Source organism: Myxocyprinus asiaticus, chromosome 10 (genome assembly GCF_019703515.2).
Source record: "Myxocyprinus asiaticus isolate MX2 ecotype Aquarium Trade chromosome 10, UBuf_Myxa_2, whole genome shotgun sequence".
Classification (NCBI taxonomy): domain Eukaryota; kingdom Metazoa; phylum Chordata; class Actinopteri; order Cypriniformes; family Catostomidae; genus Myxocyprinus; species Myxocyprinus asiaticus.
This window is the reverse complement of record NC_059353.1, coordinates 49,023,379-49,044,995: the sequence shown is the minus strand read 5'-3', so window position 1 is coordinate 49,044,995 and position 21,617 is coordinate 49,023,379. Positions and strand designations below refer to the sequence as shown.

The 21,617-nt window shown below is 37.1% G+C and overlaps 1 protein-coding gene across 1 annotated transcript in view; it reads left to right on the top strand.

The window, feature by feature from the left end:
• The window catches only part of LOC127447536 (protein TANC1-like), a 257,213-nt gene that overhangs the window by 197,476 nt on the left and 38,120 nt on the right, over positions 1–21,617 (top strand). Inside the window, exons 14-17 of the mRNA XM_051709485.1 lie at positions 5,508–5,616; positions 8,778–8,900; positions 14,117–14,353; positions 16,390–16,575. Coding sequence (XP_051565445.1) covers positions 5,508–5,616; positions 8,778–8,900; positions 14,117–14,353; positions 16,390–16,575 — 655 coding nt within the window. The remainder of the gene's footprint in view (positions 1–5,507; positions 5,617–8,777; positions 8,901–14,116; positions 14,354–16,389; positions 16,576–21,617) is intronic.

The following is a 21,617-nucleotide window of genomic DNA, read 5'->3' as shown; positions in this document are numbered from 1 at the left end:
GGTACTTCAGCGGGAAAAGCACTTACACTATAAACTATACCCATTTATAAACACCACTTTAAAATATCGACGGTCCCTTACATTCGCTTATATGCACTCATACATTGAGGGAATACCGGAGTTTTACAGTTGAAGGAACCCCCACTGGAATATCTGGAAATAAAGCAAAGCAACAGAGAATACAATAGTGAAGTCTTCCTCGGATACCATGTTTGTTATTTACACAAGTGTCATGGGGAAATTACGTTGCTGAGGAGAAAGCTGCTTACTGACCGAGCCGCATGTATACGGGAGTAAAGAGTGCACCGCTGCTTTCTCACAATACAGTGCTTTCTTGCAATAAGCCACTTTCTGGTGTCCATGTAAACGTAGTGTTAACGTCCTCTCCACCTCGTCGGCAATGCAGTTCTCCATTGCAGCGATTAGTTATAAACAAATTAATTATCAAACCAACTATGGTTGTCTTAAATTATTGATTTATTGTTCCATGACAATTATAATAATGTAAATGGTCTGCACTTATATAGCGCTTTTTTAAACTTAGCGAATTCAAAGCGCTTTACACTGTGACTCATTCAGCCATTCACACACAAATGACGGCTGAGCTGCCATGCAAGGTGCTAGCCTGCCACTGGGAGCAACTTGGGGTTCAGTGTCTTGCCCAAGGACACTTCGGCATGTGGAGTCATGTGGGCTGGGAATTGAACCGCTAACCCTGCGATTAGTGGCCAACCCGCTCTACCACCTGTGCCACAGCCACCCATGTGCATGGTATACATTCCTTGGCTTTTCTCTCAATATTTTTAACCCGCTTTTGAAGCGTCAATCTCTATAAATAGCCTAGTCACATTGCACAAGAAACTCCACGCAGAGTCAGTAGAGTTTATTTTTTTCCGATAGCTGATATTTAAAAAACACAACTATCAGGGGGGCCTGGTTAGCTCAGCGAGTAAAGACGCTGACTATCACCCCTGGAGTCGTGAGCTCGAATCCAGTGTGTGCTGAGTGACTCCAGCCAGGTCTCCTAAGCAACCAAATTGACCCGGTTGCTAGAGAGGGTAGAATCACATGGGGTAACCTCCTCGTGGTCGCTATAATGTGGTTCTCGCTCTCAGTGGGGTGCGTGGTGAGTTGAGCGTGGATGCCGTCGGTAGCTCCGCGGTAACGCGCTCAACAAGCCACGTGATAAGATGCATGGACTGATGGTCTCAGACATGGAGGCAACTGAGATTCGTCCTCCGCCACCCTGATTGAGGCGTGTCACTACACCACCACAAGGACTTAGAGTGCATTGGGAATTGGGCATTCCAAATTGGGGAGAAAAAGGGAACAAAAAGAACACAACTATCGGCCTGATTAATCGGTTAATCCGATATATCGGTTGACCTCTACTTCTATGTACAGATTTTACTGTTTTAGTCTTGTCCTAGAACCAGACTTTTAATATTAAACTATGAAAATCCATTATAAAATACAAATTATGTCACATTTGATCTATGATAATCTAATCTAAAAGTGCAATAAGCATAAGCCATAAATATCAGTATGTATTGTATGAAAATTATTTCTATAAATATAGTTGTGGCATAATTTCCACCAAACCAAACAATTTTGCCCCTAATAAAGTTTTTTTAGTGTACTTGTTAACCAAGTGGAAAAAAAGTGTTTGAGATGAAATATATGAAGAATAATCAAGGTAAATATCACTTGTGAACAGGATTAATATTTAATTATTTCTGCGTATAAAAGATGTTTTGCAATGGCATACTTCATTCTTACTTTTTTGAGCGATGATGCAAATGTTATTTTATATATCGCCAGAGAAATCATCCCAAATATATCATGAATATTCTGTATATCACCCTGCCCTACTAATAGTACATTCTTATAAAAAGCCAATAGCTTGACTGTATTATTGAATATTCATGTCAGAATTTGCATATACTGTAGGTTAAGCACTGATATAAATTGCCCTTGAATGAAAAAGCATTTTAAATGATGCTGCTTATCACTAGTTATACAGGTGCATCTCAATAAATTAGAATGTCGTGGAAAAGTTCATTTATTTCAGTAATTCAACTCAAATTGTGAAACTCGTGTATTAAATAAATTCAATGCACACAGACTGAAGTAGTTTAAGTCTTTGGTTCTTTTAATTGTGATGATTTTGGCTCACATTTAACAAAAACCCACCAATTCACTATCTCAAAAAATTAGAATATGGTGACATGCCAATTAGCTAATCAACTCAAAACACCTGCAAAGGTTTCCTGAGCCATCAAAATGGTCTCTCAGTTTGGTTCACTAGGCTACACAATCATGGGGAAGACTGCTGATCTGACAGTTGTCCAGAAGATAATCATTGACACCCTTCACAAGGAGGGTAAGCCACAAACATTCATTGCCAAAGAAGCTGGCTGTTCACAGAGTGCTGTATCCAAGCATGTTAACAGAAAGTTGAGTGGAAGGAAAAAGTGTGGAAGAAAAAGATGCACAACCAACCGAGAGAACCGCAGCCTTATGAGGATTGTCAAGCAAAATCGATTCAAGAATTTGGGTGAACTTCACAAGGAATGGACTGAGGCTGGAGTCAAGGCATCAAGAGCCACCACACACAGACGGGTCAAGGAATTTGGCTACAGTTGTCGTATTCCTCTTGTTATGCCACTCCTGAACCACAGACAATGTCAGTGGCGTCTTACCTGGGCTAAGGAGAAGAAAAACTGGACTGTTGCCCAGTGGTCCAAAGTCCTCTTTTCAGATGAGAGCAAGTTTTGTATTTCATTTGGAAACCAAGGTCCTAGAGTCTGGAGGAAGGGTGGAGAAGCTCATAGCCCAAGTTGCTTGAAGTCCAGTGTTAAGTTTCCACAGTCTGTGATGATTTGGGGTGCAATGTCATCTGCTGGTGTTGGTCCATTGTGTTTTTTGAAAACCAAAGTCACTGCACCCGTTTACCAAGAAATTTTGGAGCACTTCATGCTTCCTTCTGCTGACCAGCTTTTTAAAGATGCTGATTTCATTTTCCAGCAGGATTTGGCACCTGCCCACACTGCCAAAAGCACCAAAAGTTGGTTAAATGACCATGGTGTTGGTGTGCTTGACTGGCCAGCAAACTCACCAGACCTGAACCCCATAGAGAATCTATGGAGTATTGTCAAGAGGAAAATGAGAAACAAGAGACCAAAAAATGCAGATGAGCTGAAGGCCACTGTCAAAGAAACCTGGGCTTCCATACCACCTCAGCAGTGCCACAAACTGATCACCTCCATGCCACGCCGAATTGAGGCAGTAATTAAAGCAAAAGGAGCCCCTACCAAGTATTGAGTACATATACAGTAAATGAACATACTTTCCAGAAGGCCAACAATTCACTAAAAATGTTTTTTTTTATTGGTCTTATGATGTATTCTAATTTTTTGAGATAGTGAATTGGTGGGTTTTTGTTAAATGTGAGCCAAAATCATCACAATTAAAAGAACCAAAGACTTAAACTACTTCAGTCTGTGTGCATTGAATTTATTTAATACACGAGTTTCACAATTTGAGTTGAATTACTGAAATAAATGAATTTTTCCACGACATTCTAATTTATTGAGATGCACCTGTATGTATATATATATATATATATATATATTTTTTTTGTTTTTGGGTGATTATCATTATATTCTTATTACTGAAATACAGTGATACAATTTTTTACTCTATTACAGTAAAAAAAAAAAAAAGTCAAATTACAATGTAAATTTCAGTTTTGTTTTTAATCAGCATAAATGTAATTCAGTACAGCATATTCAAACATTGTGTATTTTACAATTTAACCTCCCGAGACCCAAGCGTGACTTTCCATTTACCTTTTTTTAATTTGTAACTAGTAGCACCTAATTAACAAGCAAAAAAAAAAAAAAAATATATATATATATTAAATTCTAGAGCAAATAGTTCATCTAAAAATTGATTTTCCACATATGTGGACAGCGGGACTAAGTTAAATAATACCAAGCTATAGAAATGTAATGAATGAATAGAACCATATTGTACAGTGATACAAAATAAAATATAACTAATTTATATTAAAATGAAGCGAAATGACCCACAGATTTGTTCATGTGGAAAGTTATAATTAACAAAATAACTAACATGTTTTTTCCACTTTTGTGGGAATAATGTCCCAAAATACACGTGCAGTATGTGGACGTTATGTTTATCAGCTCGCTGACGCTTGAAAAATGTATGATTTAGAGATGCTGCTCTTTACACTCAAACAGGTTTCAATTAAAAAACAGAGTTTTTTTTTTTAACTAGAGGCACTTTTGTTGACTCTGCAGCCGCAGAAGTACTTCACGGAAATTGACTCCATGCTGTTGTCACTTGGCTCGGTGCATCAGAAGTTTAACCATTAAATGACAGTCTAAAGTGAACAGTATTCAGGTGGTTTAAATACATTTATATTATGCATTGCATATATCGAAGCCAAAATACAACGTACACGCATGTGTACACTGGGTCGCCCGAGGTTAAATAATATAGCATTGTTTTGTCTGCATTACAGTAATGAGAATGACATTTTGCATTATTTTATTGATAATTATGGGGTTGAAATGTCCCTTTTAAATGATGCCTACTTTAATGTAACACATTAAAAATATCCTTAAATGTCAGGAAATGTGCTTAATTGTCATTAAAGTCACAATGCAAAAGACCTCAATTGTCCTAAAACCATTTACCACCATAATCTGGTCAGATATCCATCTAAAATACTAACAGACTCCCAAAAGATCAGTTGTATTGGAGAGTTAATTGAAGCAGACTATTAAACAGACCCATTGTATGTTTTCGGTGGTGTAGTACAAATGCTAATGAGTTGAAGCGAGCTTCAAGTCCCATTTTAGCAGTTCTGCCAAAATTATGATTCTGTCTCTCTCCTGTTCTCATTCCAAATTGTGTCTGAGCGCTCTGATTGGCCAGTCAGTGTCCTAGTGATCACTCACCTCCCTGAACCCTGTCCAGGTCCACCCAGACTGAAAAAAGGGACTTTTATAAATCTGTGCAATTCTGCCTTGTTATATCGCTGCTGAAAGGGGCAGAAAAGAAAGAGCTATAGAGAAAATGTTTGTTTAATGTAGAAGAGATGCAGAGCTGATCAAAGCCTGCTGCATTCATGCGTGGCCTTTTAATGAAGCTCTCAGTTAATTAACACCAGCAGGAGCAGACGAACACTAAAGCAGCCTATTCTACACTCATCCTGCTGCTCCAGACCGACCAAACTCATGCCAACACAGCGACGCTTTCAGAGCCTTGCGTCAAATACTGAATTATGCAGACTTTTTAGTCAAAGATTTACTTCACAAGAGCTCCATTTAATCTCATTTATTAACTAAGCCTGACATTTTAACATATACTGTATGTTTGAAAGACCAACCAACTTCTCAATGCTGCTTTTTGTCTTATTCGTTTATATGTATCCCTCTGCTGGAACATGCATTAACACGACATGTGTTTCTGTGCAGGAGTGGTCATGCCCTGATGGCGTTCATTTTGTCCAGGCAGGAGGGCAAGTTAAACAGGCAGCAGACTATGGAGTTGGGCCACCACATCCTAAAAGCGCACATCTTTAAGGTACCTGCATTTCAAAATGTGTGTATGACCTTGTGTACATTTTAAAGTGTTGTGTGATTGCAGCTCAGTTGCGCAAGTTACATTTTTGATAATGAAATTTGTTGATCCACTATGGCTACATGCACACTGCAAAGTATCGGGAGTGACAAATGCATTTAAATGCAAGAGTGAATCTCCTAAATTATCGTTCAGTGTGTGTACAGGATAGAGGAGTCACTTCTGAAATTGTGATGGTTGATATAGTGATAACCTACAGTATAGAAATGTCTTGGCATCTTGTGGTGGTAAGCAAGAAACATGGATGCCAACCGTTTAACCCGTTTGGTGTTAGCTATTTCTTAAGGAAAGAAATATTAGCGACTGGAGACATTACTTAAAATTATTAGTAAACTGCCATCAGTAGTGGCGGCATGTTAACGTATGGGTTGCCGCTCAGTTCTGGGCCTCAAGTTCTAGACACTTTTGGCCAAAAAACAAAACCCATAATGCCTTTTTTTTAATTTTTTTATTTAGCTTTTGAATGAATCTCAGTTGAAAAGTTATAAGGCAATGAGTGGCCAGAAAATAACGTAAACATAATTTTAATTGCATTTTATTCCATTTCTGGTCGAAAGTTGGCAGCTGAAATTTCTGTGAATCCCTTTGAACAACTAGTTGTTTAGTTCACTTCTGTACACACTTCATGGATTTACTGTAAATGCAGTGAATGTGGTTGTAAAAATACAGGTGAGTCACCTGTAGGGCTGGGTAAAAACAGTGTTTTTCAGATGCATCACGATCTTCGATATCAATTCTTAAATCCCAAGATCGATCTTTCAGTTTATGAGGCAACCCTCTATAACGCAAGTAAATCACTCGCATGTGCAACCAAATGCTAGCCACTGGCTAGTTCAATGTTCAGATTTCACTCACCAGTGATTTAGTTAAAGTTATTAGCACAGAGGTCCTTTTTAACTGTGTTGAGAGTAAAAGTGTGGTTTAACTTGTTCTGTGTGTCCAAAGACGAGATCCATGGATCCATATGTCATTGAATAATGTTTATTTTAATACCCTTTCTGATTTTTAAAGTCAGTTGTTGAATAAAAACAACAATAAAAAATAGCCATTTAATTCTAATCACACATGAATGTGTTAAAGAAATTACTCGCATCTTCTCTCGTTATATGCACTTAATGGCTGTTGCCGCTAGTCTTAAAGAGACAGTATCGATTTAGCACGTGTTCTACATATCAATGTAAATACTTGTTAATAGTACAAATTATGCAAGTAAACAATACAAATTTAACAAAAATATATATGCAATTTCAAGACATTAATTGATGGAATAGACTGAATTTAAATAAATAAATAAATAAAAAGCTAATGTGACCAATTTGAAGAAAACGTAATAATAATTAGGGCTGTGGATTTAACACTTTAATTCAGTGTGATTAATTATATAAAAAATTAACGCAATTTTTATTCTCACCGGATCATAATAAGGAATACTACTTCCATATAAGCAATTCAAGTTTGAAGTACCAGCTGTTTTCTCCAGGGGGCAGTAAGCGAAACTTCAGCTGTATAGGCAACGAGCAGCTTTTACAGAGAACAAACCACACTTACCGACAGCAGACAACACAAGATAAAAACACATTCTTGCATACAAACACAGCTTGATGGAGCCCAAATCCGAAGGCAGGAATCTCAAGACGTGTTTTTCTATGTTTCAAACTTCGTTTAACTTGACACAGCGACTTTAAAACTGTATGTTTATAACGCGATGCAACCGAGACGCTCCAAAAGTGTCCATCTGATGCAGGTGTACATTGACGGGTCCTTAGACAAGCCCACATAATAAATCTCGGACTGATTGATGAATTCAATTGCAAAATGGATTGCTGTGACCTGTAGACCAATGACTGGCTTATGTTCAATAATATGCAAATAAGCAATATATTGCATTCTAAAGCCACTTTTTATATTCATTTGTGTGCCAAAATAATGTAACGCATTTTAATTATCTGTATTATTATTATTTTTTAAATATATATATATATATATATATATATATATGTGTGTGTGTGTGTGTATAATTATTTAAATATAACTTTATAATTATTTAATCATCAGCAAATATTTATGTATGTGATTAATTCGATTCATTAATCTGCATACAATGTAATTAATTTGATTAAAAATGTATATTGATTGACAACCCTAATAATAATATATAATTTGTAAAATAAATATTTTCGAATTGTACCTAGAAGTGTTGCCTAGAAGATTTCTTTATAATTAAAAGCACTAAGCTCTTTTATGTGCAAGCAAAATGGACAGAAATATACCCATATGAATCTAATCAAATCGAGAGTTTATGAATCAGAATCGAATCAGGAAATCTGTATCAATACCCCGCCCTAGTCTCCTGTAAATAACTGAAGTCATTGTGCACAGAACAAGATTAAAGGAATATTCCGGGTTCAATACAAGCTAAGCTGAGTCGACAGCATTTGTGGCATAATGTTGATTACCAGAAAAGAATAAAATAAATAAATACGACTCGTCGCTCCTTTTATTAAAAAATCAAATAAAAAATAAAGCAAAAATCGAGGCTACAGTGAGGCTTTTTCAATGGAAGTCAATGGGGGCCCATCTGTAAACGTTAAAATACTCACTGTTTCAAAATTATAACCACAAGACGTAAACAATTATGCGTTTTAGAATGATTTGTGTTGTTATATCCAATTTTACAACTTCGTTGCATGACGACGTAATGCTGTAAACCCTAAACGACAGTAAAAAGCAAATAATACACAAGTTTTAACAAATGAATTAATGTAAGTGCTTTTATAAAATTACAAGCGTCACATTTCTGACTTTAAACCCTCCAAAAATTGGCCCCATTCACTTCCATTATAAGTGTCTCACTGTAACCTCCATTTCTGCTTTTTTTTTTTTTTTTAAAGAAAAGGAGGGATGAGTCAAATGTTCTTGTGGTAATAAACATTATGCCACAAATTCTGTCGATTAAGCGTAACTTGTCTTGATCCCGGAATATTCTTTTAAACACTCAGTAGAGAAGTGACAGCTGGTGTTTAGCTGTGGAAGTGGACTATATGAAAAAACTTCAATTGTTATACATAGTTTACATGTATTGATCCCTGTGTTTTCTTTTGAAGGGTCTGAGTAAGAAGACCGGTGTGTCGTCCAGCGTTCTTCAGGCATTATGGATCAGCTGCAGTACTGATGTTTTATCTGCTGCTTTGGCCTCTCTGAGGAACCTCTACACACCCAATGTCAAGGTCAGCACACACAACACACTCTCAAAACTCTCGTATTTTAACCTTAGCAGAAACAAGTGGCCTATACTCGGGTATAATAATATTTTCCTAGACAAAACATTTAGCTGAAAGCTTTAGTCTTTATTTGTAATGTGGTAAGAAGTCTCAAGCTGTTCATTTTACACAGACAGTCCGTGGTGCTGATATGTGACTGCACATAGACAGACTAGTCATAGATGAGCCAATTAGACTGCAGTGTCTGCCACTGACCTTTGACCTCTTACTTTCCCACCCTCATTGCATTACAGTTCCCCATGGAAGCGTTTGATAATGAGACGGCATCTTTAGAACATACAGACTGCCGACATTTACATGGATACAGCAGTCAGCGCAAATTATGGTTACTAACAGTTGCTACGTTTATTTAATGATTTATTGATTTAGAGAAAATCAGCTCAGACTAGCAGACTTGCATCAGGCTGTGATGTAAAGTAGTCTATTTGCTATTTCAGAAAAGCTTTTTGATATGTCACACCTCAACTTCCTGTTTAAATAAGAGATGCATTAGCATATGGATCTTTTCTTGGATCTTAAACGTGTGTTATGATTATGTCTGTTAAGAGCTAACAAGCTGCCATGAATTCTCAAATTAATGCTGTATGTCCTCACTCCATTGGTTTAATCTATATCCACTTTTCATCTAAGATTAATAAAAATACAGAAACAGTCAAATGCAAAGGATGCTTGGCATTTTAAGTAATTACCAAGCCCTTTAAGATTAATTTAATAAACTAAAGGTCATTTAAGTAGTACAGTCGGCCCAGTGATTGTTCTGTGGTAGATAGTGTTTTATTGAGGACGCACTGCTGTTCTGAAACTCCAGATAGATTATCAACAGAACTACTGGATGTGATCAACCCCCAAATTCTGATTACTCAAGTTAATTGTAATTCCTAAAATTCTAATTGTTGTTCCTATTAGCTTTGGGTTACTATATTGTAGTGTTTTTAACTGTGTTAAAGTAAAATAATTGTTGAAACCCATGCAAATTAAAGACATTACAACCAATACATGATGTATAAATACATGTTCATGTTACGGTAATGTTATTTCTTTTTCATGCTTTTAACGAGTTTCCCCAGTTTGGGGAAGGCACCAGCTAGTGGGAGATTTTTTGCCACTCTTGCTACAAAATTTGTCAAATTCTCACTAAATTCACAGACCATGCAGTAAAAAATTATCTTGAGGATTTTTGTTATTCATGATCATTTGGCTGTAGCAGAAACAGCATATTTTTTATAAAGCTTCAGGCTTGTACCCCTAAAGTTGTGTGTTCGAACCCATCCAAGGCTAGTCTTAAAAATGCATGTCTGTTGTCCTTTAATGGGTTAGTTTACCCAAAAATAAAAATTCTCTCATCATTAACTCAGATGTGTATGACTTCCTTTCTTCAGCAGAACACATTTGACAAAAAATAGAAAAATACCTCAGCTCAGTAGGTCCTTAAAATGCAAGTGGATGGTGATACGACCATCTTTGAAGCTCGAAAGAGAATAGACAGTCAGCATAAACCTCATCGATAGGACTCCAGTGGTTGATGTCTTCTATAATGAAACGATTGCTTTTGGTGCCAAAAAGATCAATATTTAAGTACTTAACGCTTTAAGTATAAATCATCGCTTCCAGTCAGCAGCAGTACACCCATGTGACGTAATCGCAATGGCATGTTCATACGAGAACAGACCCACGTGCGTCACACCCGGAAGAGCAGCGTTGTTTACAATTGAGTAGGAGGAACGCTGTACAGAAGCTTTGTTGGTTTTATCTGTTTGTTTACTCACAATGGTGAGTTTGTGTGTTCATCCTGGTTGTCTGAACCGAGAGAAAAATGTGAGATCACATCCGTAACATGCCAACGTGAATACGTCACACGAGAGACCGCGTGAACTCCGCCCTCTCGTGAAGCTTACCGGAAGCGATGTTTTATAATTAAAAAGTACTTCAATATTGGTCATTTTGGCACTAAAAGTGACCGTTTTGCTTCAGAAGACATTCATTTAACCAGTGGAGTCATATTGCTGACTGTCTGTGACTTTTGGAGCTTCAAAGGTCGGATCACCATCCACTTGCATTTTAATGACCTGCTGAGCTAAGATATTTTTCTTCAAATTTGTTCTGATGAAGAAAGAAAGTCATACACATCTGGGATGGCATGAGGGTGAGTAAATGATTAGAGCATTTTCACTTTTGGGTGAACTGTCCCTTTAAATTAGGGATGCACAGATTCCACTTTAGAACTCTCTGAATTGACTGATCCCGATCCTAAACCAATGATGTTTTTTACTGAATCAGTTTAGAATATCTGTGTGGAACCGATTGGGTTTATTCTTTTATATGAAAAGAAACACAAACCTCTAACTACACTGTATGTATACAGTGTATATATATATATATATATACACACACACAGTACTATGCAAAAGTTTTAGGCACTTGTGAAAAATGTTGCATAGTGAGGATGTCTTCATAAATAATGAAATAAATAGTTTTCATTTATCACTTAATGTCATATAAAGTCCAGTAAACATAAAAAGCTAAATCAGTATTCAGTGTGTCCACCTTTGCCTTTAAAACAGCACCAATTCTCCTAGATACACCTGGACTCAGTTTTTCTTGGTTGTTGGCAGATAGGATGTTCAAGCTTCTTGGAGAATTCGTCACAGTTCTTCTATTTATTTAGACTGTCTCAATTGCTTCTGTCTCTTTATGTAATCCCAGACTGACACGATGTTCAGTGAGGGGCTCTGTGGGGGCTATGACATCTGTTGCAGGGCTCCCTGTTCTTCTATTCTAATCTTTTCTATTTGCAAAAGTAATGTTTGGGAGTCTAACATTTATATTTCCTATTGACACACTAAAGCTGAAGATATAAATAACCATCTTAAGACAAATGCCGCAGCAAAATTAACATTAATTCCTCTGGCTTTTATTTTGGCAGAACACTGCAGGAAGTCCTTTTGAGTGTGTGTACGTAGGCTAGTTTACAGTAGTTTAGTATGCATCTTATTTAAAATCTGGTGAAATTTTCCTCTGGTGCCGATCTCGATGCATATTTTAAGAGAACCGATCTATCGAGCATCTACATCTGAGATTGTGTTTGTGTGGAGCCCTCAAATATTGTGCGGCATTCTGAGAGCTAAAAACAGAAGTGCATCACCAGCCCCGTGTGTGCTATGAGTGTGTTAACAGACTGAAGACGCACTGCGCATGCATACTATATATTTACTTATTAAACGCTGCTTTTTGCGATTCACAAAGCTATCGTTTGTCTTCAAGAGAATTTGAATAAAATGCAAGTCACATGGACTACTGTAATGATGCTGTTATAGTTCTTTTATGTCATTTTTGAGCTTGACAGTAATGAACATGACTAACAAACTATATTGGATCCGGATCAGGCTCGTCGGACTAATACCTGATCCGGTTAAAAACGTCAGGATCGGTGCATCCCTTCTTTAAATTTAACTGTGCTTGTCCCTGTAATTCCTGCTTGCAGCTGTATTTTTTCTTTTTTCTTTATCTGCTCTCTCTCTTCCTTGAGATGGTGTCTAAACATTCTCATGGTAAATAAAACAAATTTCAATTTCAAACCATTCTCGAGTGTCGCTGGGGCCACACAGCCACTGCTGATTAAACATTTGTTATTCAAAAGCAAAAAAATGCAAGTTGATTAATGACTGGCACACAATGTGCTGCGGTGCACTGGAGCACTTAATGAGTTGGTGAATTGTGAGCAGCATGCTTTACCAATCAGCAGTTTGTTCTTGATGAACTTTAGACGCATTTCTTCAAAGAAAAAAGATGAGAGGTGGTGAAAAATAAATGAGTCTACAGCTATAGTCGACAGTCATACCTAACTGAAAATTACGATTGATCCTTCACTAAGATTTGCCCCCTTTGATTACTGTTGCTCACTTAGACGAGCTATACAAAGCATCCCATTGGAAAGAATTAGAGATTTTCCTGAATTTTTGCGATATATTCAATAATGTGCTTATAACAGTAAAAATTGAATGGACATTATCCTTATGTTGACTACAATGAAGTGTAAGGGGTTATTCACAAAACCCGTTCTTTTTTTCATTTGTTTGCACTTTTTTAAATTGTTTTTCTATGTAAACATGCACTTGATGGACGTCTTTGGCTGTTGCGCCTCAACTTTTTTTTCAGGATCTCGTGCAGGAGTGCTGCGTGTTGTTTAGGCGTCTTGTCAAGTTGAGAAATGTAACTTTTAAAAAATGTGTTTGTGTTCTATTCGTTGCACTGCGTCTATTTTTTGTATTTTGTATTTTTTAACCCTTGTGCTGTGTTCATTTTGTGCTAACACATTTTGTGTTCCCGGTCAAAAATGACCGGCTCACTAAGATTGTTAATAAATCTCTCATATTGCATATATTATCACAAGATATTGCATTAGATCTTTACAACTTCTTTTTTAGTAATTCTAACAGGTTTTGTACTCCTTTTTTGAACATATAAAAATAAATGTATATATATATATATATATATATATATATATATATATATATATATAGCTGATCCTGCCAATTTTTAAATAATGCTTTTTAATTTGCTGACAAATAAGAACTGTTTCGTTCTCATCATTTGCAAATGTGTTATCACAACAATTATACTCAGAGTTAATTATAATTCACAAAACAATTATACTCAGAGAAAAAAAGATGAGAAACCCAAGTGTTATATATTGTTGGAAAGGTCTCAGTACAATGAGCAAATTTGTTTTGAACTCTGAGGTCAAACTGCAGTAAGTTTTAGTGTATGAAATTCCCACTGACACACATAAATATAATAAACAGCAGGCTTTTTGTCACGTTTTTCCTTATTACTTTCTGAAACATACATATAACATAGACAATGACATAATAAAAAGTTGTCTGAGTCAGAATGACCAGAACACAACATAGGGGTTAATGCAAGGATGTGTTGGATGTGAACAGCCCCTAACACTGCAAGGTATTTTGTGTCTGTTTTTCAAAAGGGAAAAGCCTCATTTGACAGTGATATCAATTGAAAACGTTAGTGTAAATGAACAGAACTGTTCCTAACATTTCTTCAACATTCTCATGGTACTATAATCTCTGTAGTTACTATTGCATAGTATGTACTGTAAGTAAAATCCTATGCCAGTCTCAAAACTGTTTGCTCCCTGTCCACAGGTGAGTCGTTTGCTGATGCTGGGTGGAGCGAATGTCAACTATCGTACGGAGGTGTTGAACAATGCCCCAGTGCTCTGTGTCCAGTCTCACCTGGGTCATCAGGAGATGGTTGCCCTGCTGCTGGAGTTTGGGGCGAATGTAGACGTGCTTTCAGAGAACGGCATGAGTTCACTGTGTTACGCAGCGGCCGCTGGGCATCTGGGACTGATCAGTCTGCTCTGTAAGAGAGGCGCCAAGGTGAGATAACTTGAATACAAAAATAACTTTCATTTATGAATCCACTTAGAATCCTTCATATGGATAAATTCATTCTTACTTGATTATTAATCTAGAATATAATATCTACAAGAAACATTGCGCACAGCCCATTTAACTTTAAAAATCTGTCATATTTCTGAGTGAAACGGAATATTGAACAAGAATGTAATGAATTGATTGGATGGTGAAAAATGGGCGTTACATACCAGAGTCAGGTGATTGGAGGGGAGATGTTGAAAAGTAAGAGGGATTTGTAACCTCATCCTAAAGGGAATGTTGTTTCAGTGGCGAAACAAATTTAATATCGTGTTGATTTTAATAATCAATTTACATGCATCATGTATGAGTATTATAATGTCAGTGTTTTTGTTTTGAGTTTCAGCCCTCCTATTGCATTCGGGTCATTTTTGACTCGGGATTAATTTTTAAATACCACATTTTGGGACTTTGTCAAGACTATCAGTGACTAATACACATAATATTTTTTTTGTTTTTTTTCCGATTTTTGTAATAAAATTTATTGAATTAAAAAAATGGTTTGGGGGCCTGGGTAGCTCAGCAAGTATTGATGCTGACTATCACACCTGGAGTCGTGAGTTCGAATCCAGGACGTGCTGAGTGACTCCAGCCAGGCCTCCTAAGCAACCAAATTGGCCTGGTTGCTAGGGAGGGTAGAGTCACATCCGGTAACCTCCTCATGGTCACTATAATGTGGTTTGCTCTCGGTGGGGCGCGTGGTGAGTTGTGCGTAGATGCCGCGGAGAATAGCGTGAAGCCTCCACATGTGCTATGTCTCCACGGTAACGCACTCAACAAGCCACGTGATAAGATGAGCGGATTGACGGTCTCAGACGCGGAGACAGCTGAGATTCGTCCTCCGCCACCCGGATTGCGGCGAGTCACTACGCCACCACGAGGACTTAGAGCGCATTGGGAATTGGGCATTCCAAACTGGGGAGAAAATCACAAAAAAAAGAAAGTGGTTACATCTTTTGCATTCGCGGGTCATATTTGACCCGGGCATCAATTGTGGCTTTACACATTATGTAGATTTTTTTGTACATCTATGAATTCGATTTTTACTTATAAACACTTTACTTACATTTGACCTCTTTCCCAAACTCTCTCACACACTTTGTCTCTCACTGGGACTGCACACACACACACACACACACACATTCCTGTACAAAACAGACACAACAGATGTAACAAACATAACAAATAAACTAAATCAAAGGTACTACTGTCTAAAGAGGGTGTGGTGAGAGTAAAATTTAATGCACACATCAGTCTAAATAGAGCTTGAAAGAGGAAATTGTCCACATTTGATGCTGAACCAGCTTTCAGCAAACTCACACATCAACATTCAGCAGTTCATGCAAGTAAACAGAATAGATTTAGCTTAAAAACATAGTAAATAAATATTAATGTTGTGTACTTGAGTTGTACAGTTGTTTTGAAAAAGAATACGTTGCTTCATAACTTTTGACCCCCAAGTTGTATTGAGCAGTTATGAATAATAGGAAATTCATTCTAATGGCTAGTAATTCTCCCTTTAGATGTTAATATAAATTGTATATTATGTTATATTAAGATACAATTTCACAGAAATGTTAATAAAAAAGATGTCTTCACATGTATCACACTGGTTTTGTTGTAGTTAATGTATACTTTGAAATGTCAAAGAATTTCTACATTTTATTATTTCAAAAAAACAAAAAGGCATATTAATTGATAATTTTTTATATTTGTCAGTTAACATGCCAAAAATATCAATCTTTTTACATGTATGAACATTTAAGAACCTGTTGTAGTATAGTTTTAGATGAAAACCATCGGGTTATGAATGATTTATAAGCTTGAACTCCACCGGGTCAGAACTGACCCACGAATGCAAGAGGTGTATGCAGATCCTCAACGCAGTAGTAGGGTTAAAGTGTATTATCTTTCAGATGTATTTCATATATATGTATTTATTTCGACCATACCTTCATTAACTCTTTGTTCGTGGTCAGGTGGATCTTGTGGACAAGAGCGGTCAGGGTGCATTAGTGCATGCGGCTCTGCGGGGTCATCCTGAGGTCATTAAATGTTTGCTTGAGTTGACCTGGAGCAGTGAAGGTCAGCAGGTGGACCTCAGCTTGAAGAACAAAGCCCTGCAGCAGGGACTCATAGCAGCCTGCAGTATGGGACATACACATGTAAGCACACACACACATACTCCTGTGCACACACATGCAAGTATCAGAAATTAAAACAATTTATTAAGGTATGATATTTGGAATTTCACAGCACATTCATGTCATATATTGCAATTAAATCAATAAACCTGTTAATATTCATAAGTGCAGTCACACACTGGAGGCTTGTCTACTTCTATTAAATGTTACTGTATGTTTTTACCATCTAAAATTGAGTTAAACTTGACAAACCATACAGAATACCAATTGAAAGTCTAAGCCTCAAGCATTGATTTTAGACGGTTTTATGATTGAAATATTATAGGAAAAGTAATTTTTCATTTGTATCAGGAGTACACATCAATTACACGCAGAATCACACATGAGATTATACTTGTATTATGTAAAAACAAGCCACAGATGTAAACTCCTCACCAAAATGTTTCAATAAACAGTCTCCATTTGGATTTTTAATTCAAATGCATGCACATTTAGTAAAATAAATTCTGAATCTGAGCATAGCATGATGGCTATTACTAAAGAATTAAAATCAACATCAAATAAAGGTACGATATCACAACAATAAACACGCCCCTTAAATACATTTTAAAAAATTAGCCTAGATTGTACAGCTCTCTATGGTCTACCATTGAGGTACTGTACATTTTAATGTGTTCACATACAATTTCATGTTTTATTTTTATTTTAATGTTTTCGAGTTTGTCTTCTGAGCTTTTTTTTCCCCGCAATTCATATTAGCTACACATAAGCTACGCTCACCTCTGAGACAGTTAATACATACACTGCTGGCCAAAAGTTTGGAATAATGTACAGATTTTGCTCTTATGGAAATAAAGTGGTACTGTTATTCGCCAAAGTGGCATTCAACTGATCACAATGTATAGTCAGGACATTAATAACATGAAAAATCACTATTACAATTTGAAAAAATGTGTAACTACTTCAAAGAGTTCTCATCATAAAATCCTCCACATGCAGCAATGACAGCTTTGCAGATCCTTGTTATTCTAGCTGTCAGTTTGTCCAGATACTCAGGTGACATTTCACCCCACACTTCCTGTAGCACTTGCCATAGATGTGACTGTCTTGTCGGGCACTTCTCACGCACCTTACAGTCTAGCTGATCCCACAAAAGCTCAATGGGGTTAAGATCCAGAACACTCTTTTCCAATTATCTGTTGTCCAATGTCTGTGTTTCTTTGTCCACTCTAACCTTTTCTTTTTGTTTTTCTGTTTCAAAAGTGTCTTTTTCTTTGCAATTCTTCCCATAAGGCCTGCACCCCTGAGTCTTCTCTTTACTGTTGTACATGAAACTGGTGTTGAGCGGGTAGAATTCAATGAAGCTGTCAGCTGAGGACATGTGAGGCATCTATTTCTCAAACTAGAGACTCTGATGTACTTATCCTCTTGTTTAGTTGTACATCTGGTCTTCCACATCTCTTTCTGTCCTTGTTAGAGCCAGTTGTCCTTTGTCTTTGAAGACTGTAGTTTGCACCTTTGTATGAAATCTTCAGTTTTTTGGCAATTTCAAGCATTGTATAGCCTTCATTCCTCAAAACAATGATTGACTGATGAGTTTCTAGAGAAAGCTGTTTCTTTTTTTGCCATTTTTGACCTAATATTGACCTTAAGACATGCCAGTCTATTGCATACTGTGGGAACTCAAAAACAAACACAAAGACAATGTTAAGTTTCATTTAATGAACCAAATATCTTTCAGCTGTGTTTGATATAATGGCAAGTGATTTTCTAGTACCAAATTAGCAATTTAGCATGATTACTCAAGGATAAGGTGTTGGAGTGATGACTGCTGTCTAGATTTGATCAAAAATGACTTTTTTCAAATAGTGATGGTGCTGTTTTTTACATCAGTAATGTCCTGACTATACTTTGTGATCAGTTGAATGCCACTTTGGTGAATTAAAGTACCAATTTCCTTCCAAAACAGCAAAATCTGTACATTAGTCCAAACTTTTGGCCACCAGTGTATTTGTTTAGATATACAGTATATATAAGTACATGTAAGGGGATGACATATTTAAAATGCGGAATATTAGTTTTGTGTATAAATACACGTAATCCATTTTGATCGACTTTTCTCAGCAGCTTCAATGCAAACCAGAAGTTAAGAGACAAAACACACGCGGCGCGCCGAAAAGGGGCGGTTTAAATGTTGTTGTTTCTACTTAATAATTTAAACTGAATTGTCTCAAAATGCAGGTCATACAATAACACAGCTTAAATAATTAAGAGTATAACTGATTCTGGGTCAGTCATTAAATAAACTTATTTCTCCACTGAAATGCACATGCACAAGGAGAACTGAGATAGTGTTAACTGGGTCCAACTCTACCAATTGGGTACAGATCACTCTAATGGTGACATCATGTAAAACAACTATTTGCAACAAAACAATATAAACTACCGCAAAAGAGCTAAAAACTTAATAACAACTATTTAAACGGCCCCATATGGTCCCTTTGACCAAGAAAACATATTTAAATAATCCAGGGCGATATGGGTATTCCCCTTAGCCTCAATTTTTAAGAAAAATAAGTTCAAGTTATGAGGCCAAAACTTGACATTTCAAGTAATGTTTAATTAAGACAACTTGATTTTTCCAGTAATGACAACATTAGGGTTTACAGGCCGTATTCTCATCTCACTGATGTATAATAAAGCCATTTATCTTATAGGTGATTTAAGGATTCGGTTGCCATGGGAATATAGTCATGGCAACAGGCCAGTTTTTAAGGCTGAGTAGTTTCACAGTTTCAGCTTTTAAAGGAGGAGGGAAAAGCTCTTGAGTATTCATTTACCTTACTGAAGAAACTGCCTTCAGATTGTACCAGCAACAGCACTTCAGTCCACAGATATTAATTCCCGATGTGTTAGAGAGAGACAGGCCTTCCTTTGCTTCCTGTTGATTGGCCCAGCTAGTATTGTGGTTGCAGTATGGATCTAAATAGTGTGTAGCCGGACCTTCACAGAAGAAGAGACCATCAGACATTTAAAGTGACCAACCACGGCTCGTTTTGTTCTTACGTGCCATATACAGTGCATTCAGAAAGTATTCAGAAGTATTTTTTTTTTTTTTCACATTTTATGTTGCAGCCTTATAATTTAAATGCTTTAAATTGCTTATTTTTTTCACATTAATCTACACTCCATACCACATAATGACAAAGAAAAAACCAGATTTTTGATAACTTTTGCAAATGTTTTAAAAAGAAAAAACTTAAATATCACATTCAGAAGTATTCAGACCCTTTGCTATGACATTTTAAATTTAGCTCAGGTGCATCCCATTTCTCTGGATCATCTTTGAGATGTTGCTACACTTTGACTGGAGCCCACCTGTGGCAAATTCAATTGATTGGACATGATTTGGAAAGGCCTGTCTATATAAGGACTCACAGCTGAAAATGCATATCAGAGCAAAAACCAAGCCATGAGGTCAAAGTAACTGCCTGCAGAGCTCAGAGACAGGATCTGGGGAAGGCTACAAAAACATTTCGGCTACATTGAAGGTTCCCAAGAGCACCGTGACCTCCATAATTCTTAAATGGAAGAAGTTTGGAACAACCAGAACCAACCGCCCGGCCAAACTGAGCATTCAGGGGAGAAGAGCCTTGGTAAGAGAGGTGACCAAGAACCCGATGGTCACTCTGGTTGAGCTCCAGAGATCATGTGTGGAGATGGGAGAAACTTGCAGAAGAACAACCATCACTGCAACACTCCACCGATCTGGGCTTTATGGCAGAGTGGCCAGACAGACGCCTCTCCTCAGTGCAAGACACATAAAAAAGCACCTAAAAGACTCTCAGACTGTGAGAAACAAGATTCTCTGGTCTGATGAAACGAAGATTGAACTGTTTGGCCTCAATTCCAAGCGTCATGTCTGGAGGAAACAAGGCACTGCTCATCACCTGCGCAATACCATCCCAACGGTGTAGCGTGGTTGTGGTAGCATCATGCTGTGGGGGTGTTTTTCAGAAGCAGGGACTGTGGGACTGGTCAGGGTTGAAGGAAAGCTGAACGCAGCAAAATACAGAGATATCCTTAATGAAAACCTGGTCCAGAGCGCTCAGGACCTCAGACTGGGCCGAAGGTTCACCTTCCAACAGGACATTGACCCTAAGCACACAGCCAAGACAACGCAAGAGTGGCTTAGGAACAATTCTGTGAATGTCCTTGAGTGGCCCAGCCAGAGTCCGGACTGAACCCAATCGAACATCTCTGGAGAGACCTGAAAATGGCTGTCCACCGACGGTCCCCATCCAACCTGACAGAGCTTGAGAGGATCTGCAGAGAAGAATGGCAGAAAATCTCCAAATCCAGGAGTGCAAAGCTTGTTGCATCATACCCAAACAGACTTGAGGCTGTAATCGCTGCCAAAGGTGCTTCAACTAAGTATTGAGTTAAGAGTCTGAATACTGATGTCAATGTGATATTTCAGTTTTTTATTGCTTTGTCATTATGGGGTATGGAGTGTAGATTGATGTGAAAAAATAATAATTTAAAGCATTTTAGCATAAGGTTACAACATAACAAAATGTGAAAAAAATGAAGGGGTCTGAATACTTTCTGAACGCATTGTAGGTTGAAAAAAAAAAACAGCATTAAAGGAATATTCCGGGTTCAATACTAGTTAATTTCAATCGACAGCATTTGTGGCATAATGTTGATTACCACAAAAAAATTATTTTGACTTGTCTCTCCTTTTAAAAAAGCAAAAATGGAGGTTACAGTGAGGCACTTACACTGGAAGTGAATGGGGCCAATTTTTGGAGGGTTTAAAGGCAGAAATGTGAAGATTATAATTTTTTTAAATCTCTTACATTAATACTTCTGTTTAAACTCATACATTATTTGAGTTTTAAAGTTATTTAAATCGTCGTTTTTACTGTCATTTTAGGGTTTACAGTGGTAAGTCGTCATTGCAACCAAGTTGTATAATTGGCTATAACTTTACACAGGAAAGATTTGTTAGAGATTTTATCATCCTTAAATCATGTTAACATGCATATTTATTTACGTCT